The sequence below is a fragment of the Hoplias malabaricus genome, chromosome 9 (genome assembly GCF_029633855.1).
Source record: "Hoplias malabaricus isolate fHopMal1 chromosome 9, fHopMal1.hap1, whole genome shotgun sequence".
Taxonomy (NCBI): Eukaryota; Metazoa; Chordata; class Actinopteri; order Characiformes; family Erythrinidae; genus Hoplias; species Hoplias malabaricus.
The window spans coordinates 32,521,821-32,547,181 of NC_089808.1; the positions used below are offsets into that span (position 1 = coordinate 32,521,821).

The following is a 25,361-nucleotide window of genomic DNA, read 5'->3' on the forward strand; positions in this document are numbered from 1 at the left end:
AATTTAGCCCCTATTATTTCCTTAGGTGAGGAAACTGGGCAAAATATACACTTTGGTGCAGGGGTTCTCAAATCTGTTCTCAGGAACCTCAAACAACTTGCCTTAAACCCAACTTGGAACATATATTACAGACCCTGATTTTATTTTTGAATTACAAGGACACAGAGTAAGGCTTTACACATCTCTCCACCCTTTTAATTTTGGAGAAAACCTTTCAGTAACTTACTTGACTCCATTCCTTGGTATCCCACATGGGTGGGCAATCGAAGCGATTACAGGCCTGGACCGAAGAGGGCTTGGGCTGCCGACATTTCTCATCTTTGACCTTCTCTGTGTGGTTACTGTGTGCACTTCCTTTCAGCACACAACTAACAGCTCGTGTCCGAAGGCCAACCCCACATGTTGCTGAGCAAGAACTCCAAGACTCCACCTCCCACCTTGAGAAACATGAACCAAACACCAAACACTTTCAATTTCATTTCAATAAAATGAAGACAAGCAAAACCCTTTCATAAATATTGACTAGTTTGGTAGCCTATATTGATTAACATCCAGTTTACATTTCATACAAAACATACAAACTGTCACTGAATTATGAACAGTTACACATCTGTTGTAAAGCGGGCAAAATGTGCAGTTCTTGTTACTGTGAATATGGGTTAAGGGATTAATGAAATTTTTTATGTAAGAATTATAAAAATGAAATTGAAAAATCTGGATTGGCTACTCAAAAGTGTAGCAAAGGTGTGAGTGTGTGTCGCCCTGCAAAGAAATGGCTACCCCAACCAGGGAGTGTTCCCATCTTGTAACCCATTGATTCTGGGTGGGCTCCAGACCCATTGGTTATAGACAATGAATGAATGAAAAATTGAAAACCCTGGAAATGTGAAAACAATTTTGTTTTGTTTTTTTAAGATTGAAGACTCTCCACATAATGCTGCAATTATATATATATATAAGCATCTAGGAGGAACCATCTAGGAGTTTTCAGGGACTCCACATAGACATAACACACTAATACAGATCACCAAAATGCAACAATGAGCTTTCCAGGAAAGTATTTTTTGAGGATATTAGAATATCACTTGTGTTTCTGACCCCATGACTCACTCTTCAACTCTTGATGGTGATGGTGACAGTAGCTGAGGCAGAATCAGACTAGCACCTCCAACCTTTCTGAAGCACCAGCAGTTATCTCAAGCCCAGCTGCAGACCCCTGCTGCCTGGTGGCCAGCCTGGATCTCCCTCAATGATACAACAGTTCAGGCAGGAGGAGATATTTGAAGAATCCCTTTACAAGGGAAACAACCCAAAAACTGGAGGGGTTTTGAGGCCCAGAGAAGAAGGAAGCAGTGGCCAAAGGAAACAAGCAGAACACAAGGTTTGTTGTGCTTGAAAACAAATGTAACACTTGGAAAAACAGGTCAGAGAAAGGCAGAATGCCTCTGGGTTTTTATGTCCGTGGCGAGAGGTGTGGAACACTAGCACGGCAGGGTACGAGATGCATGTGTGTGTATGTGTGTGTGTATATTTCAAAGGGGAAGGGGTTGATTTTCCAGCCACAGGCCACCGCAATTGCTACTTTAGATTCTGCAAATGATCTGGATATTTTAACACTGGGAGTTTTAAAGCCTTAATATATTTTTTTTGCACAACAACTGCAAAATACACGAGACAGTAATTCAACACTTCAAAAATAGTATCTCATTACTTATTATTTATGGCTCACTGAGATATTTTATCAGTGGCTTTAGTTAAACATATCAAATCTTCATATCTCCATAATGATCAGTTTACAGGAGAAGAAAAGGAGTTATAATAATGGGCATTAATGTTAATACTAATGTATTCCATATAATTTTGGACTATTTGTATTGTTATGTTCATTTTAAAAATGTCAACACAAAGTAATGAAATAATTATGTAACAAAAAGTAAAAAAAAAATTGAGCTACAAAGACTTTCTGACAGCAACCATATACAATCGGCACACACATGCACTCTCACACTCTCTCTTTTATATCCTTTCAACCTGCTATTTGGAAAGGCAGAAAGTGTTGCTAGATTGAGTGGTGGAGTCAGAAAATGTGTCTGACAGACGAGCCTCTGAGAGATGACTTCTCTCTTCCATGCATGGCTCATAATTGTGTGGAGAATGAACGACCCTGACGTCCCAGCAGCCTCTTTACTGCACTGAAACCTGACACTGATAGTGTCTGTCCTAAACTGCACTTCTACAGCAGGGGGGCGGCCTTCATTTCCTGGCCTTGGAGGGAGCTCCATTTGTTTCCACAAAGTTAGCAAGAGAGTGATCTTTAGCCACGTACTCTCAAAGACAGTGATATGAGTGAAATCTATGCAAGCAAGGTACAAAACAATATTAGCTCTTTCCTGGTATGCAGAAGTCACTTAAGGGCAATTTATAATTCAAACACAGTGGAAAATGAAGGGCAAAACAAAAAGATTCTTCAGTCCTTCAAACTTTAAAAGACCCAACCATCAGTTCCCGTAATTTATATATTAGTTCCATAATAGTTACCTAATCCCACCTGTTCACTGAGTCTTCCTCAATCACACCATTCTAACAAGCTCGGAGGGTAAAGGCAGTATGCTTCCTTCAACATCTTTTTCAAACTCCAGTAAATGCAACAACCATTGGACAGCTCAAGATGCTTGGTGGAGAACACTAACTGCCCACTTCAAATGGTACAGTGATGGTGTAAAGGGACACCCACCCAGAGAGAGTGAGGCCATTTGTGCTGTCTGGGACTCCCAGCCTCAGCTGGGCGAGGGATCACCAGGTGAATCTGAAAGTTCCTATTAATAGGGCCAACTATGAGGTGAAAAAGCCATTGACTTGATTGCTGGCAGATTTTCTGTGGTGGTCTGCTGGTGTTTGTTAAATGGTTGGACACTACACAAAGCAGAGTGATATGAATAATAAGTCTAAAATTTAAGGAGGTTATAAATCTTGAATTTTTTCTTAGAGAGAACCTATCTGCAGAGCATTTTACCTGATAGATGACTATTTTTAAGACTACATGGTTAAGATTAACAAAAATTCCACTTCTTAACACAGATATTGTAAACACCCGAACCGTTTTATGTTCTTACCGAGCTGGGCAGGGGTCAGTGTTGCAGGCCTTTATGAGCTGAGGAGGTCGTTGTGCACTCACACACTCACTTTCATCAGCAGCTTCCCTAGTTTGCTTGTTCAGACAGATGACCACTGCCTCCTTCATCCCTGTGGAGCAAATCGTAAACACAAGTTAAGAGAGAGAGTTTATATACACATTATGTGCAACAAAATATGTGTGGAATATACAAATTAATAATTATCAGCAGGTAGTTAATACCCCTTTGCTGGAGAACAGATCTACTTGTTTTGGCAATGGCTTTCTATAATATGCTGGGACATTTCTGTGAGTATCTGATGGCATTCAGACACGATAGCATTGGTGGGATCAGGAACAGATGTTGGATGTTTAGTTTTGGATCCTAAAAACCACTCCACTACTCCAGAGGACACAGTTCCACTGGCATTGAGCTTTATGAACTCTGACTCATGTGTAGCTGCTCCAAGACCTTGCATATATTTCACACTTTTCTGTGCTGTGCACTTGTAATTAAATGTCCATGTCCACTATGAATGTAACTTAAAGTAGCTGAGTTCACCCACTTTGGAGAATCTACATTGATGTTGTTAGTTTAATTTCATTGAGTACAGTGCAAAACCTTAAAAAACGTAGCAAAAACAGTATGCTAAAATTGAACTATACCTCCTCGACCTGAGTGCACCATTCTATCCTCCTCCATAGACTATCAGCCATCGTTTTTTCCAACACACCCCTGGACTGGTTCGCTTCATATTTTTCTGACCGCACTCAGTTTATTCAATTAAAGACATTTACATCCCAGCCATCTCCTCTCACGTCCGGTGTTCCTCAAGGCTCAGTCCTCAGTCCTATTCTCTTCATAATCTACCTTCTCCCCTTAGGCCATATCTTCCGTAAATACAACATCCAGTTTCATTGTTATGTGGACGACACCCTGTTCTACCTTTCTAGCAAACCCACTTTCTCCCGCCCTCTCACCTCTCTATGCAATTGCTTACTGGAAGTCAAGTCTTGGTCCTCCTCCAATTTTCTCAAACTCAACAGTGAGAAAACAGAGGTTCTCCTCATTAGTTCTAAATTTACCCTTGCAAAAGTAAACAGTTTCCCCATCCCTACCCCCCTCCCCTCAGGTAAAGAGTCTAGGTGTCATTCCTGATAGCACTCTGTCTTTCCACACCCACATAAATAACATTGCTTGGTCTGCATGCTTCTATCTTCGTCATGTCAACTGCCTCCGTCCCTCCCTCACACCTGACAACACTGCCATCCTGGTCCACTCCCTGGTCACATCTCACCTGAACTATTGCAATTCTCTTCTGTCTGGCCTCCCCCTCAAGTCCATCAACAAGCTACAACTGGTTCAGAATACTGCTGCCTGTATCATCACTAGAACCCCATCCATTCATCACATCACCCCTGTTCTTCAACAGCTCCACTGGCTCCCTGTTAAATTTCACATTGACTTTAAACATATTCTGCTCACCTTTAAGGCCATCCATCACCTTTCCCCTCCATACCTCACCGAGCTCCTTCACATAAACCGATCCAGCCGGACTCTCAGATCTTACTCATCCATCAGCCTCACTGTCCCCCCCAGCCCGTTTGACCACAATGGGGTCTAGAGGTTTTAACCGCTCTGCCCCCCATCTCTGGAACTCCCTCCCACCGGACATCCATAATATTGACTCCCTGGACATTTTTAAATCACACCTCAAAACTCACCTGTTTAGGACGGCATACAGTCTTTAGTCTGCTCCCTTCATTTTATGTTATTTGTTAATTTGCTTCCCTGTTTCATTGTTGCTATGTTGCTTGTACATGTTGTTTTGCTTTGTTTTTTTCTTTATGTACGGTGACCTTGAGAGTCTTGAAATGCTTATTATTACTATTATTATTATTATTTTTCCATAAATTTCATACTAATGAGTGAAATATGAGGCACCATTTTTTGTCCTGGGAAGAATGAAAAGACACCTAGTAATTGCAAGTTCATAATTTCATTACTGTACCAGAGATGTTTATTTTCTCTAACTCCTCTTAAGCTAACTCTAGGATCTCTCTAGTCACTCTCAAATGAATGAATCAGGGTTTTGGAAATAATGTTAATCCTGGATCTAAGCTCTGATCCCTCTTTGAAATCTACACTATATAATTCTGCACTGCAAACTCCAGGACTTATTTTAGATCGCCATCAAGAGGCTCTTAGCAACACCAGAATAAAAGCTGGTCTCTTGATAAGGATATTACAGAGACAAGAGGGTGCTAATGTGTTAGATCGAGGGTGAGCTGAGAGAGCAGGAGGCTGTTATTAAAGGAGGAGGTCATAAATCTCTATGGTGAGGGTGTTAAGAGAGATATGGAAACAGGGAAGGAAAGGCCTGACTTTTACTGAGCCCAAGATAACAGCAGTATATCTCTATGTGTCAGAAAAGGAAGATGAAGCACCTCAGGGTGCTTTCTATTTTCAAGCACTGAGCTGTAGCTGCAGATGTGGACAACTGTGTGCCATGGTGCAGTTAGTTAGTGCATGTACACTAAGACGACAGGATTAGGACTTCATTGCTTTTTCAATGAACAAATCAGCAATAATATGTTGAAATCTGCAATAGGATACTGTGCATTTTAAAAGTTCCAATTGCTTCCTTTTACTGTCAAACTGCCATTTATATGCACTTTATATGCAACAGTATTTTAGATTTCAAATAATGTCTCTTTACTCCTTTATAGTTGATCGTTTTGCTAATAATATATTTTGGAATCACTGAGAAGGCTATGAAAGATTTTTCAATGCTAGCTCTATTTTAAAAGTATTTTTTTAACCATTTTAATTACTCACTTAAATATTAAACAGGGTCACGAGGTGTGTGTGTGTGTGTGTAAGAGAGAGAGAGAGAGTGAGAGAGATATGCACACATATTCTGCCAGTTGCACAAACTAAGATTAACCCTAAGCACAAGCCTAGACTAAATTATGGACTAAAAACCATTTCTAAAGGCACTTCAACAAATCAGACCAAGACTAGGATTCATCAACCTCTCTTTCTTTCCACGGTTTCTTAAGAAAATCACACACACGTGCACACACAACCTGATTAGGGTGCACATAAAATGAGTCATTGAGTTCTATTCTAAACACCCCTGATTACGCTCAATGAGCCAAATTAACATCAAAACAAGCAAACTCCTGTAAGAGCTAATCCAAGCACTACACACACTAATTTTTTCAGAAACTTCTGGGCCATTACATGAGCCTTGCTCTAATGACTCATAAAGGTCTGAAGCAGCGAGTAGTGTCAGAGTTCATAATGAAGCTGGAAACGAGGGTCTCCCACATCAAAAGGCCCTGTTAGTGTTGTATTGCACAGGACTCCACTACATGGGACTCCAGATCAGTGAAGAGTGTATGAGCATGGACCCAACTATGGGCCTTTTGATCATTATCTAATCAAATATGAGAAAGAAAAGTGTCAGGGATCTGTTCCCTTCACATCAACACAAAATGACAAGTGTTTCAGGATGTACAACTAAAATCTGTTCCCACACTTTATTTAGTTAATGTCCTACAGCACATTTTATATGAAGTTAAAGGTTAATTTCTCTCATTTTTCTAAACTGTTCTGAAAATCAATACATAACATGTAAACAACACAGCTCCAGGGGCCTGGAGGTTGTGGGTTCGATTCCCACTCCGGGTGACTGTCTGTGAGGAGTTGGTGTGTTCTCCCCGTGTCCGCGTGGGTTTCCTCCGGGTGCTCCGGTTTCCTCCCACAGTCCAAAAACACACGTTAGTAGGTGGACTGGCAACTCAAAAGTGTCCGTAGGGGTGAGTGTGTGAGTGAATGTGTGTCTGTGTTGCCCTGAGAAGGACTGGTGCCCCCTCCAGGGTGTATTTCTGCCTTGCGCCCAGTGATTCCAGGTAGGCTCTGGACCCACCGCGACCCTGAATTGGATAAGCGCTTACAGATAATGAATGAATGAATGAAAATGTAAACAAGGTTATTAATAAGGGGACCCAGACATATGCTGAACTTTAAATATTTTCTATACTGCATTCAATGCCCCTTGCATTGTATTACACAACATTTGTCCTGAACATTACCCAAAATGACCATTTTTTCCCCTCTGATTTGTTGGTTATCTTTGTGTTGTTGCATCATTTCATTCTGATACAGCTAACAAAAATACAGTTGTTTACAGGTGTATTTTGTGTGTCGACAACGTGTGATCCTGTATCATTATGAACATGAGGAAATGTGTCAGAACCAATCTCTGCTATAATGGTGAGCATAGCAATAGCACACTATTTGGCAGAGCAGGGAAGATTACTGTATTCCAAGATGAAACTTTCAGTATTGACAAAAAAATCTAACAGATCAAAAGCGCCATCCAGGACAAAGGTATAGACCATCAGTGGGAAAAATATGGCCATCTAGCATCTAGAGTCTACCATTAAACGTAAAATTACAAAAACAGAAGAGGCAGCTTTCAACATGCTGTAGGTACATAAAAGCTATAGCGAGAGAGACTTCTAATAAATGTGACTGTTGACAGCTGCTGTGAGATGAATACTGAAATGCACAGAGTAAGTGTCAGTTGTGTGATCGTTGAGACAGTGATTTCATCTCTGTCTCAGTGAACCGTCTAGTGAAGCTGGATGTCGGCTGAAAAGCTGACTACTTAGACAGCTGCCTATAACTAATAAGACAACTCACTAAGTATTATGCCACATCAAGGCGGCCAAAGGCTTAACCTAATCATTAGGGTATTCAGCTGTTTTAAGGGGAAGTTTAAATTTGTTTTATCTTCACAGAAACATTGAATAGCATCTGCTGAGTCCAAATTCACCATGCCTAATTTCAACCGTGGTCTAAATCCAATCCAGCGTTAGGCTGTGGAGCACTGTAACTACAACTGTAACCTTAAGAATACTTTATTCTTAACCTTTAGTCTCTAGATATGGGGAAATTGCGTTTATGCTGTGGATAAATGTATATACCCTCTTAGTAACTGAGTATGACTTCACAGAGCCAAATTAAAAAAGAGAATGTCTTTAAATGTTTAGAAAAATACCTAGAGTAAATGGTAGAACAATGTAGAGTCAGAAATCAAACATGGGTCTGGCACCCTGGCCAAATATTTGTGCTTGCTCATTTTTGTTTTAAAAGTGTATTCTGACTGCAGTAACCTTGAGTTCAGAATGTAATAAACCACACCCCTCACCTCCACCACAGGTCTCGGAGCATTCGGTGAAGCCTTCATACTCCCAGTCATGGAGCTCCTCTTTCTCCAGACCGCTGCTCTTAACCCTCTCACTCTCAGGGTCACTCCTTGGTCCAGGACATGGTGTCCGGTAGCAAGGTTGACTTTCCACAGGCTTCTGCCCCTCACATTCATCATCTGGAAGGTCAGCCACTGTCTGGGAGAAGGACAGTAACACCTGGCATTTGACCGTCCGCCTCTGGGTGCCAGCACCACAAGTCCTGCTGCAGGGTCCCCACACCCCCCGGATAAACCTGCAAAACAAATGTGTGCGCGCACATACACACATGAACATTTTCCATTTGATAGTAATGATTTGGTGGTCTAGCAGCTCCTGTACTTGTCCCATAATAGTTTTTGACTATGCTGTGGTATAAGAATTTTCAAATACTAAACCAGCCTTAAATCTATATCTCAAATAAAAAAAATCTATAAATAAAATAATATAAAAATAACAATAATAATAAAAACATTTTGAGCTTTAAGGCTGAAAATATGATTTTTTTTTTAATTTTCCAAAAAGTCTAGAAGTTTTACATCATGATATGCTAAATCAAACTCTCACACCTATAAGAAATCATAATGCAACATAATGAAAATTGGCAATAATAAAAGAGCCTCTTTGAAAAGCTGGCTCTAGCTTCATCCTCACACATTTTAGTCATTTGTAGCTAAGTTCATAAAGTGCAGAAGTATTTCTGAAATCCAGACTTTCCTGAAGCTCATTCAACAGCTGTGAGGCATTAAGGCCCTACACTCTTGAATAAACTGCTTTGATGCATCCTTCCCCATAGTTAAGAATGAAGTGGGGGAGTCTTATCCACTTTCAAACTTTAAAAAGACATTTTAACTGCCACATTCTCATTTACTGATAGTTGAAAAGGAGGAACCCCACAAAGGAAGCCTAATCACTTCTGTAACCTGCTTTCAGGTCAAAGTTAACACATGAAAGTAATGTCCTTTAATCTGTGAATTGCTAATGAACAGAGAAAGAATATAGAAAGAGGGAAAGCGAGAAATCCAGGCCAAAAAGTGACCAGTAATTCAAGTCTGGGGACGATTTAAAACTGTTAAGTAAAGCCCAAAGTCACATCATCTGCTCTTCTCTATATGACAGAATCCAGCCCAGTGTGCACTTGTATGGACATAAATAGCAAAGGTACAATCAAAAATAAGCCACAACCTTTAAGTTGGTGACTTGTTTGAGATGGGATTCTTTAATCAATATCAATGTACTACATTATACAGATGTAAATATAAAAGTCTTTTACATTAAAGTCTTAAAACGCTTTGTATTTGTGTCCTAAGACGCTGAAGTCAGAAGCATCCAAATAAGAGTCAGCTCTGTGATATAAAAATACTGTGAGAGGATGATGAGAGCACTTTAACTGTCATTGGATGCTTAACGCATACGGCAGGGCCTTGCCATATGTAGGAAATGTGTTATCCTGTGGAATTATAATAGGGTCAAGAGCTGGACTCTCTCTTCTAAGTCTATTGCTTTAAGTCACTGCTGTAGCATTTGCCATTGGCAGCCTGGGGGTGTGATTATGCCTCTGAGAGTGTGCGCACATTTCTCTTTGACGGTACTGTGAAACCGCAGTAAAAGCATGTTTCCCTTATGATCCGGCACAATGGGAACCCAATAACTAGATTCGGCTAGCCCTCAGCAAGTGACCCTGCGTGCTGCATCCCTTGAGAGGCACCTAAAGCCTGGGTTTATGCATCAACACCAAAATAACATACTGATGATTCTCATTTTGAGGAAATGGATCTAAGATTGCATTTCACCCCAAACACATAGGTTTCTTTGTCATTTCTCCATGTACTCAGTTTCAGCAGCTTTGATTCCTACGGTGATGTATGTGAGAATCTTGTTCTGTTTGATTTCTTTTTAAGCCTTGGTGTCATGACAATGCCGAGACTCGATGTTGGGTCACAGGCGTGGAAGTGCATGGTCAAACCTCTATACTCAGGCAATATGTTCCCCCCTTGATCTCCGCAAGTAATTGCTACAGTGGTTTGGAGTGCATCTGAAGAAACAGCAGGCTTAAATCTTGGCAGCGAAGGTGCAATAAGTCTAACACAGGAATTTCCTTCTCGTTTCTCTTGCATCCGTATGCCTGCACCCATATGGCAGGCAGATATTGTTGTTGGCTTCTGGGCGACAGCATATTATGCGCCATTATTTATGCGCTTTTTGGGGAAGACATGCCTTCTGCAGAGAACAAAATCATATGCTTTGGCCTCCTACAACTCTCTAACACTGCAGCACTCTCCAAAGCACTGTGAAAAAAGGCTAGCAATGCTAAAATATATGGAGTATTTGATAGCATAGTTACCACAACAACCATGCAATGAGACTTGTTACAGGGCTGATACAAGTACAAAGTCAGTGGCTCCGTGAAAAAGAAACCGTTGTTACTAAAAACATGCATAATCGATTCCAGTCTTAGAAGAGCACCATCCAACACAGTTTATTGAGTTCTCTGACTAAAAACATAAACTTATTTCTATTTATTGATCCCAAAGCATCAAATTACACTTTCTTTACAGAAGTTAGGAATAGAAGCCTCACATGAACTTCCTATCTTTAGTCATTATCCATATCATTTAGTCATTATCCAATGACACCCATATATTTTGGTATGGGTTGTGATGCCATTATTCAGCTTTATGTGGTGTAATTGTAACAGCTGCATTAAAACCATAATATTCAATTATAAATAGGATGACTTACAGCAGAAACAGATATTAAGGCACCATATATGGGAACTGGGGAAATATTCTTTAATAGCTACGTAATTAAAATATTTACACATTTGGAATATGGGGTTTAAGAGAGATAACCCTTAAAGAAAAAAAAATTCAAAAAAATAAAATAATGATAATATATGCTTATAAGTCATGTTCACCCGTCACAGTTTGTTGGTCAATGTCGTAATCTATGTGGTTAGGCTTATACTTTAGCATGTAAGTTTACTACACATGACTAAAGAAACTCTAATGTGTGGGGACATGGCTATAGAACACAGCAGACTGAATAAACTTTCCCATTGCAGGAGAAACAAAAAACACACAGCATGAATGAGGCATGACGATTAACATGTACTGATAATGTACACACAGCTGGACCTGGAGGTTGTGGGTTCGATTCCCGCTCCGGGTGACTGTCTGTGAAGAGTTGGTGTTTTTTCCCCGTGTCCGCGAGGGTTTCCTCCGGGTGCTCTGGTTTCCTCCCACAGTCCAAAAACACACGTTGGTAGGTGGATTGGCGACTTAAAAGTGTCTGTAGGTGTGAGTGTGTGAATGAATGTGTGAGTGTGTGTGTTGCCCTGTGAAGGACTGGCGCCCCCTCCAGGGTGTGTTCCTGCCTTGCGCACAATGATTCCAGGTAGGCTCTAGACCCACTGCGACCCTGAACTGGATAAGCGCTTACAGACAATGGAGGGATGGATGGATGGATGGATGATAATGATGACACATTTAAGAAAAATGTTCACTCAATCACATTCATTCACTATCTGTAACCGCTTATCCAGTTCAGGGTCACGGTGGGTCCAGAGCTTACCAGGAATCATTGGGCGCAAGGCGGGAATACACCCTGGAGGGGGCGCCAGTCCTTCACAGGGCTAAGAAAAATGTGAAATCTGAAATTACACAGGTCTATAGGCGTAGTGTCAGAGTTTTCTAAAAGATTTTCTTTGAAACAAACTGAAGAACTTTAATCTTCTAAGAGCTATACAACCCATTGTTTACCTCAAAATGCCCTGAAGTCATACAATAACAAGAGTCACCATCCAGATACAGCAAGTCAGCCAAAGTCCACAATTCCTGTGGTTTTCACCTTAAACAGTGTACATTACCAGCAGCAGATCTCTCAAATTCAGCTCTTTCTGGACTGTACACTCAGCCACCATACTGCAATGTTAAATCTTAAAAGCGGATATTTAGTACTGTAAATCTCCAGGTTTGTGTAGTGCGTGTGCAGATGCTGTCGTTGGGCTCCATTTCTCTGAATAAATCACCACCTGACCCAAAAAATCCTGTGATGATTTCAGCAGAACATCTGCTCAAAAAGAGCTATGGGCTACCCCTACCCACTCTTTTCTTTCACTTCACACTGTTTCTACCAATCATTTAAGGATCAGCCAACTCAGGGAGACCCTTTGTGAGATCAGACTTTCCATCTGAAGGCTGGACAGCATTCATGAGACTTTTTCTACCTCCATTAAATCCATGGTAAGGAAATAACATAGACCTCTTTAGCTGATGTCACATTCTTTTAAAAGATTCTTTAAGTCATGAAAAAAACCCTTTAAAAATCATGAGCTGGAATCCCTTCTATTCTCCCTGGAGTCACTGGGAAAGCACAGTCAGTAGCTACAAGACCCAAACTCCTCAGTTTTACCATTACAGTATAAAAGCAAAACTATGTTAAACCTTCTCATCCAACATTTCTTCAGATATCAAGGGCATTAATAAATAGTTTGTCCGGCTTTTCTGCAGAAACTGCTCCTACTTTTCTAGGAAGATGCTGGAATATTTCTTAAAGTATTGGACTGTATTTATCCATGAGGATATTAGTGAGGTGAGGCACTGATATCAGACAGTTCTGGATAACAAACACAAATCCAGCTCATCCCAGAGGTACACAATGAGGATTTATACCCCTCTAGCCCTCACTTGACATTGGGCATGGTGTCCATAGAATGATCTAGAGAATTCTTTCATGTGTCTCTAAAAATGATTACACAAGCAATGTCTTAGTCTACAAACGTTTTGACATAGAGTGTATTTTAGAGTTGATAGCACTTACGTTGGTTCCTCAGACAGAGCTGAATCTTCCTCCAGTTCTATGGCTTGCTTGAACCATGGTGGCTTTGCTTCAACAGGGAGTTTCTCTGAACAGAACCCAGATAACAAAGCATTACTGACAAAAGTAAAGGCTGTATATAACAAAATGAAGTCTGTCAGTACCAAATACGTAATAGCACAGTAATCTAAAAATGTGTTGTTGATGGACTTAACTATTTTTCTCAACGAATATATCTCAATGATATATGTAGCTATTTCTGACTGCAATATATTCTTCTACTTCCATTGTGTGCATGGTTTATTTTGGTAATACACACAATTGTGCGAAAAACATTTCAGTCAAATAGCACCACATAATAGGAGCTGGTGAAGCTCAAATACAGCTGAGGTGCCTACCTATGGGCTTGTAGCAGGGAACAGGAACTAAGCACTCCTCCTTTATGTGTGGCTTTGTGGTGGGGTTACAGCCTCCAGCGTGAAGCCCTCTGTGATCAATGCAGAGAACCACTCTGTAACGCAGGCCTTGACCACATGTCACTGTGCACTAGGGAGGGGACATTTCCATCATGTACAGTATATCCAGTGATCTCATTTATCAATATTACATATCATTTATATAGTCTCTGTCACAATAAAACCTTATATCTCAATTTTTAACTGTTTTAATTTTAAGGCTACTCAATTTGCCATTGACTTGTTGGACAATTGACCAATAAACGGAGCAATGGAAATAGTTCAAAATGACTTTAAACAAAATTTTTTTCATTATATTTATTTAACATTTTAAAATATGTCCTTTGTAAAATTACCTTTTTGAAGTTATTAGGTTTTGGTACATATATGATGATTTAACAGCCTATTACTGGACTTCAAAATCAAGCAAGCAGACAGGGTAAGTTCCATTGTAATGTATGTAATGACCGCTATAAACAAAAATAACTTCTTTCTCACTCTCTTGAAGCAGTGAGATGCCAAAATAATGGTTTCTAAAATTACTGTTTACGTAAGACTACATCTAAAAATGCATGCCTAGCTGAAGCTGTTGATTGGATTTAGTCTTTTCTTCCAATAAGGCTACTTCTTAGAACTGTGGTTGTTTTGGTTGGACTTGGTTCAAATCCATTGTTTGTGGTAAGTGGATATCCATCATTTGGGATTTTGGGAAAGTGATTATCCAAAGAAATTTGCTATTCCACCTTTTTAGGATATCTATCAACCAGCATTAAAAAAGAAATTCATACCAAGCTTTCTGCATAATTTAATGTAAATAAAAATCATTCAGAATTCCTTGATGTGAAATACATAGATTTAGGGAAAATAACAGGTGTGCTGTGTCAGTGACTGTGCAGCATATTTCCTCTGTGTAAAATAATCAAAATGTCATGTTTGTGTTAAAGTTTTGCATCACAGACGGTATAAAACACACAGAGTGATACAATAACAACGCACCTGCATGTACTGATCTGCAAATCTGAGTAAGTATGGCCTGATCCTTTACTGACAACATTTTTCTGGAAGCATTTGAGTCCCATGTCAAAAGAAAAACAAGACGAAGAACTGGCTGCCTATAAAGAGTTTTTTTTTTTCAGTTTGTTCTGCCAATACAAGCATTTAACAGAGGTTTAGAGCGAGGAATGCTTAAGGTAAACAAAGTTGCAGGTTTGCACATTTTTTTCCAGGCCACAAATCTGGGTTATTTGCTCCTTGGTTATTCATTTCAAAAAGAAAATGAATCTCCTTTTGAAATTAAAACTCATTGGAGACACTCATTGGTGCTAATCAGAAGGGGGCAGAAGTAAACTGTGAATATTGGTTTGCAAAGTTTGATCTTCAGCTGTAAGACACTGGATCTAAATGCGGTATTGGGCCTAATAGCACATTTTTTGTAGGTCGGGTGATGGAAGATTCGGTCAGCTCTTTGTTTGTTTCATTTTGAAGCTGAAATCCAAGCTTTATTTGTTTTGGAAGTTGTGGTGCTATCAGGGATGAGAACAGTATCCTGCTACCGGTAATAAGAAGGGAGTGTAAAGTTTAGTATCTGTTACTTTTAGGCAGAAATGCTGGGAATAGCACTTGTGGTGGGGTGAGGTGAGCTGTAGAAGAAGTGGGAGCCCTGTTCTTTTTCATATCCTGAGAAGATTTGTCACTTTCCCCAACCACCTTTTACTAATTAACACGTTGTTAGCAGCATAGAGCTGCGTGGGCTCAGAGATAACAGAGATTAATGAGTTACTCACTGATGCATGAATGTGGGTTAAGAGCTAAGTGTGCAGTGCAAAAAGAAATGGGGCACAGTGACATTACTGCTACAAAGATCTTAGCAGAATCCAGAGATGTTTCACTTTTACCCTGAGGCCCAGGGCAATTATGGGTATTTAACAGGAATAGTACAATGCCCAAGAGGGAGCAATTAAGTTCTAGGTATACACAGGCTCTAAATTAGGATGTCTATGTCTGCAGAAGACAAAATGCCACAGCCTGAGGTTATGCCAAGAACATAAACTCCCTGGAGATGTGAACTTCTCGCATTACATTAAAAAAACAGAATGACTGAACAAGACACTGTACCTCAGGACTGGTACATTATACATGTTGGCCTATGCGTTTGACATTTGTGCAAATGGTTCAGGTGTAATTGTGTTAATTGCTTTTAATGAAAGTTCACCCCAAGTTCAACCAGGAGACCTACCATTAAATAGGAGCTTGCCATTTACTTTCTTTCAAATGGTATTCCAACAAAAATACTTCTGAAACTGAGTAAACTGTGTATGTCCTAAGTACAAAAAGGACATGCACAGGTCTTGTAAACATGAATAAAAAGTCTTGCCTTGAATAATAAAGCCAAGCACTTCGACATGTCACAAAGGCTTTGGCAATCGTTCTGCAAGTTGTTGTTGAAACAATACTATAAATGTTCAAGCATAAATTGTGATAATTACCGGTGACCACTCCTGGGCGAGCCATGTTGGGCAGTCAAATGTGTTACATGGCTGTAGGATGGATGCCTTGGAAGCGTACAAACATTTCCACTCATCTGTGGGATTGATGTTTCCTTGAATGTCTTCTTCCACACAGGAAACTGAACGGGTCTGGACACCTCCACCACAGGACGTAGAACACGCCGTCCAAGGACTACTCTCCCACCTGAGATTATTGAGTTAATTGGAAACTTCATTAGGATATGTGGCACATGTATAATCCGTTCATGAAAACTGCCCTAAAACTACATAAGCATTTGTAAAGGCTTATAAACGCAACAGGGTTCTGGGGTGAGTGTGTGATGTTCTCTGATGGACTGGCACCCTATCCATGGTGTATTACTGACTTGAGCCTATTACTACAAGTATGCTTCAGTCCCACCAAGACCCTGAACAGGATGAAGTGGTTATAGATAATGAATGAATGAATGAATGAATGAATGAATGAATAATACACAAATGCTGGTCATAAAAATTTTGGTTTTCATTAGTTGTCAGTTATAATCATCAAATTATAAGAAACACTTGAGATATATCAGTCTGTGTGTAATGAATGAGTATAATATACAAGTTTCACATTTTGAATGGAATTACTGAAATAAATCAACTTTTCATGATATTCAAATTTTATGATCAGCACCTGTATAACTAATTTAGGTCAGGTTGAACAGGTCTTATAGAACACTCCTGAATATCCCATTCATCTCATAAGGAATTAGACTGCAAAATTAATTTTCTGAATTTTCTAAAGATTTAAATATTGATTGTTATTTTTGCCAAATTAAATGTATTTTGCATTGGTATAAAGCAGCACAGTGTTAGCCAGTGCAGTCTATAATGGATCTAGGCAGTGCTCTACTTCAACCATGGTGAGCTGCTCAGTGGTATTATGTTAATGACCGTCTGAAAAGTAGCACGGGCTGTCTTTCCATGGCTTGGAGAAAGCATGTGCTAGCCTTTGCCTCCTCAGCTTGGTTGCACTGGGTGATTTAGAGAGTTCCGCTACTAGGTGGAATTGTTAGTGAAAACAGTTTATAAAAAAATATAAAAAGATAAATTAAGTGTAGAATTTGAGCTATAATCTCATCAGGGGCTTAGGAAAGATGTGGCTTCACATGGTTTAAAAGCTCTGCAAAGGCCATCATGCTCCCCGCTTGATAGCAGTGTTTGAAATGGGCGATGACCTAACTTAACCGGAACAGTCCTAAACTAAAGTAGGGAATACACTGAAGAAAAATCCAAAATTAACAAAACCTCAGACTTTTCATTAGGTCAGAAAGAATGCTACAGTGGCTGCATAAGAATGCATCTGAGACAGCAGCATGGATAAATCAATTGTGGTTACTGTTTGGAGTATTAAAAGCAAAATATGAAATATAATAATATTCTCAAGTAAAAGCCTAACTCTCTGACCAATTCATTTCTCCCTGCCTCATATGCTGAAAGGCCCAGGCCCATTTGCTTGCTTTAAGTACTGGTACTGGCTACCTCAGGAGGGCTGAAAGCCCTCAGTGTCTGGGCTTGGCCCTGGGCCCAACCTGTGCTTCACTGGAATAGAACCTGAAACCGCTGCCTCTGCTATTGTGGAAGGGAGCTTGAAATGTTACTCTGCAAAGGCTGTCTCAGGTGGACTGGAAAGCTGGACAAGACCTGGCGGTTAGCAGCGGGCCAAGGAAAAAGTGCAGCATAAGGTCTAGGAGTGCGGTCCAGGTACATACCGTGGTAGCGGGTGGTAGAGGTCGTAGGGCATTATATGCTTGTAGCCATCACTGGGAAATGGACATTGGAAATATGTCAAGATCATGTACAAAATTTTAATTCACAGAATAGCTAAGTATGATCTAAAGAAAACATATTCAATGCAGAAACCATATACTACAGAACTTCTCTCTTCAGAAAAATACACTTTTAGATATTGGATTAGATCATAAACTGTCAGAAACCACCTAATGGTTTATTGTGGTGTAGCAAATATGTAGATAATTTACTTAATATATTTAGTTACATGAGTACAGAAGTTTACACAGTGTGATTCTGCCAGAACCAACCTGTCTTTTAAACATTTTTTATATTTTGCATTTTTTCCATAATTTTAAAAACGTTTGCGTTCCTTAACATTAGCTCAAATGTTCATGAGGAATGGACCAACAAATATGAAAATGCAAGGTTTTGCAATGCTAACTCAGCTGTTATAGGCCTTCAGTACTTGTTAGTTCCTTTAGCCTCATAGCTCCAGGTGCAGGAGTAAAGACGGCGCTACATCTAGGAGAAGGATAATTCACCTGGCAGGGCAAGGGTCCATGTTGCACTCCTGCAGTTTAGGCTTGGGTTTGACATTCTCAGGGTAATAATGGCAGTACTGGTCCACCACTACCCTATTACTGCGCAGGTCAAAGCACTCTGCCGAGGTCAGCTGATACCCTATGTCCAATAAAAAAAGAAAATAAGGGTGAATCGACCGATATTTAGGTGAAATTTGAAAAATATTGCAAGAATATTTTACATTAAGGAGGTCAATTATTTTTCCCCAAAATAATAGATGATATTTCGAAAGCACCTACTAATTAAATACATATTTTACCTCCACCACAGGTCACAGAACAGGGGAAGAAGTCAGTCTCCCTCCAGCGATGTACAATGGGCTGGTAAAAGATAAACTGTACCACGCTGTCCACACCACTGCCATAATGGATCTAATATAATAATAAGTAATATAACAGACAGAACAAAGAATTCATTAAGGGAATGGGTGGCTTCAATAGAATATACATTTTCTACAAGTGGAATCTCACTTCTGTCATATATGAAGAAATAAACTAATCTACATCCATCTTAATGAGATGATTAACCCTTTATGAGCCCTTTAATACGTTACAAATGGCTGACTTCAGTCAGGGGCCAAAAACAGTCAGTGTGTTGCTGTTTTCCATGATGTGCAGCTAGCCATACTGAACCCATTTAACTGTGAAGACCGAATGCCAGTTCTATAATTGTGTAAACAGAGGATAATGATCAAAGCCCTCGGCTCACTACTCTACCATCAATTAAACTGCTCTGACAGGACCTGTGAGAAAAGCCTCAACCCTGCTCGGAATCTTGAATCTTGTTTGTCTCATGCAAGTCTGTTTGACTTTGGAAAAAAAACGGATCCAGCTCTAATGCTGAAGCACAGGCAAAGGGAGATCATTGTAAAGTAAAAAAGCTTAAATTACATTTAGTTTCTGACGCTTTTGTGTACTGTTCTGTCAAATAAATGTGTTCTGCATTTTTTCTCCCAGATTCTGCAGAAACAATATCATGTATATGATGGAAATTAAACTGATGACAATAAATAAACTTTTTGTTCTATTTTTGCACTCTGTATTTATACTTTATTTTTTACAAATGCAAATTGTTAAATTGTGTAGTGAAACTATTTCCTTAAAAAGGTTTGATTTAAGATTAAATAGTAAGCACTTGGTTTGAAAGCAGGGTAATGTCCAGGGTTTTTGGGTTGAAGATTAGTTAAGTGTTAGACTGAATAATGGTTAAGGAAAAACTGAATTCAGCGGATATGCAGATGAATGGCAGTTAAATTTGAGGCAAGGCGTCTACAACACGTACCGTGGACCTTTAAAATAAAGTATTACCACAGTTTCAAATAGAAATGAGCCTCTTTAAGATGAGACAGTACAATACCAGCACTATCCTGAGACTAGCTGTCATCAGTCAAAAGAGGCAGCATATCAAGCTATCACTGGAGTCAATGAGGGGGATTATGAATGTGATGCTGCTTTGACAGACTAATGCCTCATGAAGATTGGGATGGGGCACACAGCCAGAAAGACCACAGCTCTACTCACAATCTCACCCTACGTCACAGCTCTAATGGCAGTGGTTACAATGCTCTTACTATTCAAAGCGGCCTGGCATCAGTTTGGCTTTATAGCTAACAGACATCCAACGAAGACACAGAACACTTGAATCCCATTATCCTCGAAAACAAAACATGTGAACTCTGACCTTTTCACACTCTCGCAGCATCTTGCAATCCAAGCATCAATCCATGCTTCTAGCATAACTTCAGGGAGCATAATCACACTGCTGCACTGTCCACTGCAAATGAAGGGTTACACGTTTCCTCCAAGAGAAACGTGACACTTCAAAGAGGCTGCACGGAGCCCAAGATTTTGTTCTTTCTCTTCACAGCTGAGTTTGGAGTGAAGCTTTGGGACGAGGCCTTGCCCAAATAAACCTCAGAGACTTGTCGCATTCCTTGGCAGTGACAAAAGTGTTTCATAGTATGGTAAGATATCACTCCCCACGTATTCTAACTCAGCCAGGCCTGGAGCTGGGTGAAAACACCCACTACCTCCAGACCTTCATCAACTAATAAAGCCGTCTATTGAAAACACACACTTGCGACACCTCCCGCTTAAAAACATAAGCTTCCTCTCTGACTCCCTGTTGGTCCCAGATGGATTATGCGACAAACCGTTTGAGGGCTTTTGGATCCTAATCATACATCGGGTGAGAAGAATGAAACTCAATCCATCTGAGGGTTTTAGAAAGTTGTTTCAATATGAGGCTGAGCACTGAGCCAGAAAAGATGCACACAGCAGTGCAGATGTGTCTGTAACTTGAGTGTCTGCAGTATGTCTCACACTGAAAATGAATTCTTTGTACAATTATGCTAATTAGCAGAACCAAAGAAAAAAAAGGAGGTAACGTGTTCTTAAATGGGCTGAATAGTGAAAGGTCTATATAAATGGATTCCATAAATGATTCGTTCAATGCCGGGTATTTGAATATTGGGAAAAGGGTCAGAGGAATTGAACAATTCACTCATTTATTTACAATGGAATGGCTGCCTGACTAGATTTAATGAGTTTTTCCACTTTGCTAAACCTCTCCAAAAACTGTGATATGATTTGGCCATCTTCCTGGTAAACGATTAGAAAATTAGGCATTTACTACTTCTCAGATTTCTGTCTCCGAACAGTCCTATTTATTGTGATATTTGGATGTGTTTTAGGAGGACGAGGGTTGTTTTTACTGGCATATTCCATCTGTGGGCTGATTTTGTTTGAATGGCTCTTTCCATTAAAGGTATGATGGCCAGCACATTAATCCAGGGAGCTACTCAACGGATTGGGTAGAAGTAGAGGAGAAATAATTGGTGCGTGGCTTTTGGCCAGGAATCTAATTAAGTTTTGGAAGCAGTTGGAGTTGAGATGCTGTGCCTGCTAGCTGACCTGCATCAAGGCAAATCCACCAGGGGACTCCAGAGTGCTGAAAGAAGCTCATAATTACACATGGTACTGTATCCCTTCTTGGTCCCTAACACCTAGCATGTGCCCCAAACCTGGCACGCAACATGAGCGTGAGAGAGAAACTGGTTGACATAGGGAATTTCCATATACATTACCACACACAAAATCATTTACTTTACTGAGGCACCCTGGTAGTAAATTTAGAATACGATTTGCTGAATGAGTGGAAGCAGCTACACATCTGAACTACAGAAGAACCTGATCCAATAAAATATAATTATATAACAGAGGAGCTTTATATATCTCACACGTAATTAAAATAAATTTAGAAATTTTTACATCTTACTAAGCTTTAAAAACAAGGCAAGATGTTCAAAACAAGAAATCTGACATACAGATTTAACACATATATTTTCTACTCCAAAAAAGAGAAAAAATGCAATGCATATACATCTGTCATGATGAAAAACAATCATCAAACAGCTGAAAATCAGAGACAATTAAATAAAAATAGAGTGAACCTGAACCAGACAGGCAACTGGCCTTCAGAAAAATGATTCCCTTATGCACAGAACCAATGGTTTTTGGGAATACATACATTGGAATTCGATAATTTTCCTCACTGAGAAAGTAATGGATTTAGCCTTGTCTTACGTTGACAGTGAAGTCCGCCTCTAGTGGTCCATTAATTCTCAGAATCTCCTTATCTGAGAGCTTCTGAAAGTCGATGGTTGTGTTCTCTAGAAGGTACTGTTTGGTTCCCTCCAGAGAAAGCTCCCCTTTGGCCCCCTGTAAGGTCTTGCTCTCCAGATCTGTTAGGAACACACATGTATTGTGAATAATAGCAATTGAAGATTAAGACTGTTAATTAAGTCTTAATTAAGGTTAAGACTGTATGACAAGGCCTAATGATTTCTGGAAATGACACACAACAATATTTAGTAGGATCATCAACAGCATAGATGTCTACACATACCCAAATATTTATCTTGCTAAGGTTTGGTGGAAAACAAAAGGGTTAAGATCTTGAACCATCCATCTGATTCTTACCATATCAGAATCTATGCCTTTGGCATCAACATAGACTTTAGTAAAGATAGCTCTCAGAAGCTGGACTTTGAGTCCTTCTAAATGTAAAAATGTTCCAAGCAATTTTGAATCATGGATTAATGTAAAGAACAGCTTCAACTTCCAGATAAAGGCAAAAAAAGAAGAAAAAAAAATATGAAGAGGAGGTTTAGTTCCAAAACTGAGAGTGTGTTTATACTGGTGGTGTCAATCTATAAACATTTTTAATTGTGTTAATCACAAAGAGATACTGAATTCCATAGAATTCATTAATTATGATTAATCGCAAGTTAAAATGCTAGTATTTCCTTGTTTTTTATGGCAGGGAAATAAATCAATATAAAAATTGTAGAGTGGTGTGAATGAAAGATGTCAAACTGGTTAGAGAAAGCCATCCTTTTAATTTTTTATATTATTTCAATTAGAATCTCTTAGAAACTATTTGTTGAGTAAATGTTTCAGGGAGAGAGCTCGGACACAACTTTAATTGCAAAAATTGCAGCATGCAGCTCACCACTTTATAAGCGAGAAATGTATGGATTAAGTGAGGCATGGAAAAAAAATGTGCCAAACTTCTCGCAGAAGCTGTTTGTGTGTTCGAGAGAGAGAGAGAGAGAAAGTAAGAGAAAGGCTGAGAGCTTGTTGTGTTTACATCGCCTAATTAATCTGTTAATACAGTAATACCTTGATTATGAGTTTAATTCATTCTCTGACAATTTGCTCGTATAATCAAATTAAATTTCCCCATTAAAATGAACTGAAATGCTATTGATACGTTCAAGTCCTCAAAAACCACAACACTTTTATTTTTACGTGTTTTTAAATAAGAAAAAATTACTTTAGAAATAAAAAATAATGTTTAAAAAATAATAATACATAACAAAAGAGAATGTAAAGAAATACATTTCTGTTCTATAAACTGTATTTACCTTAAAGACCAGACAAAGATGCGTGGAGGAGGTGGAGGAGGTTGGGGGAGTTTTTTTTATTTCGTGCTTTATCGCTTAACTTAACTTTCTCGCTACACACTTAATGCTACAATGACGCAAAACAATGATATGACAGAAATGCATGGCAAGATAACCAAGTGAACTGAATGCATCATAAAGTAAAGAAAATCAACAGAGTGACGGCTCATATCTCAATTCGTAAGTTGATTCATTTTTAAGTCAATGTTTGACTGTACATCACTAGGGATCTGTAAAATGTGTGATGTAAATTATGGGAGGAGGTTGTTGCCAAAGTTTGTAAAATGATAAATTTTCGTAACAATTATTAACACGTTACATTTTCCAGATTAATAAAAGGCGTTACAGTTGACAGCACTAGTTAATACTTCTGTTGCAAATATCATATAATCTTTTACATAATAAAAGAAAAAGAAGAAGAAGAGTAATTTTATTAATCCCCTTGGGGAACCCGATTCTTTGCATTTAACCTATCTGTGGTAGTGAATACACAAACACACTAGTGAGCCATTTTTTTACCATGTGTGCAGTGAACACGCACAACCATAGCAGTGGGCTGCCAACCACCTTGGTGATCAGGGAGCAGTTGGGAGTTGGGTGCCTTGCTCAAGTGCACTTCAGCCATGGATTCATTTTTTCCTCATGATCCTGGGACATGAATGGCCACACTCTGGCCTCAAGCTCACCTCTAACTTTAAGGCCACCTTAAGCTGCCCCCAAACAGCCAAAACCAGTTATGTACTGCAATGTTAGCTTAGTGCTGACACTGTAAATTCTGGATATTTAAGGCCTGAACTGAAGAGGAAGGTTAAGAAGTCACGGTTTGTCACATGTATAATGACTACTTCACCTACATTACTCAGGTTAAACATCAGTAACAAGAGATTCAAAGGGTCTTCACTGAACCATCACTGGCTTTGTAATAGTAATGAGTAAATCTACTACCTTACATATGTTTTTTGGCAGACTGAACTTAAAAAGACAAAGACCAAATGATTTTGTAGTGCATTCATTTGTACTTGGCCCTGCTGAGAGAGAAGGTAATAGCAGATCTCTTGAAGTCTGCCTCGCTTTTTCCATAACGTGACCTGGAGTCTACCTTCAACTAATGGGGTCTTGTCTTAATCCAGTGTGGACATTTACACAACAAAAAAAGAGAATGTGAGCACATCCAAGAATGTCAGACATTGCCAGCCAGCTGGTTACTATTTCACTGCCCTTGGTAAGAAAATTGCCAAAAAAAACCCTGTCCATGAGCATAGGAACTTCTAAGGCATCTTCAGAGGAAAAAAAGCTGTAGCTGGCTGAGATGAGAATGAAAAAGGATGGAACATTTGTCTTAGATTTTACCCCATATTACGCAGATGGCTGCCAATGTCTTGACATCACCGATACTATCCCTGAATGTAGCTGGATCTGAGAAATGGGGGAAATATGCTTCCACTAATTTGGTCTCCACTTTCAGGGGTAGAATACTTGGATTTTTGGCACACTGCAGAAAAAACTTATCATTAACAGTCATTATCATAAAAACCTTCTGTTGGAAAAATGTGTGCCAAGCACACTCCAGGAGATATCAATGAGATGAGAGCGAACTTATGGGACTGTGAGTGTTTAAATGGTAATGTAAGGTTGAAGTACATAAAAAAATAGTGATTACACCAGAACTTAACCAAGAAAAATAAACCACTAACATGTGCAATGAAATTAGACATCTTTAAATGATTTAAGATCTTATGGTGTTTCAGAAAAAAATAATTCAAGTCCACCCTTGTTTAAAAGATATCACAGTTCATCCAACAATAAAGACAGCATCAAGCTTCTTTTTATATTGTGTCTCCGCATGTTAAAACATGTTACTCTGACTTACAACTCGGGGGGCAGATTTTAGGACGTATTGCAGG

The 25,361-nt window shown here is 39.4% G+C and overlaps 1 protein-coding gene across 1 annotated transcript in view; it reads right to left on the reverse strand.

Annotated features, from left to right (window-relative positions):
- Positions 1–25,361, reverse strand: part of LOC136707298 (ADAMTS-like protein 1) — a 147,673-nt gene that overhangs the window by 5,495 nt on the left and 116,817 nt on the right. Inside the window, exons 8-17 of the mRNA XM_066681284.1 lie at positions 22,076–22,233; positions 18,751–18,862; positions 18,452–18,590; positions 17,888–17,938; positions 16,131–16,335; positions 13,588–13,735; positions 13,193–13,277; positions 8,335–8,627; positions 3,114–3,243; positions 227–437 (exon numbers count right to left, since the gene is read on the reverse strand). Of these exons, the coding sequence (XP_066537381.1) occupies positions 227–437; positions 3,114–3,243; positions 8,335–8,627; positions 13,193–13,277; positions 13,588–13,735; positions 16,131–16,335; positions 17,888–17,938; positions 18,452–18,590; positions 18,751–18,862; positions 22,076–22,233 (1,532 nt within the window). The remainder of the gene's footprint in view (positions 1–226; positions 438–3,113; positions 3,244–8,334; positions 8,628–13,192; positions 13,278–13,587; positions 13,736–16,130; positions 16,336–17,887; positions 17,939–18,451; positions 18,591–18,750; positions 18,863–22,075; positions 22,234–25,361) is intronic.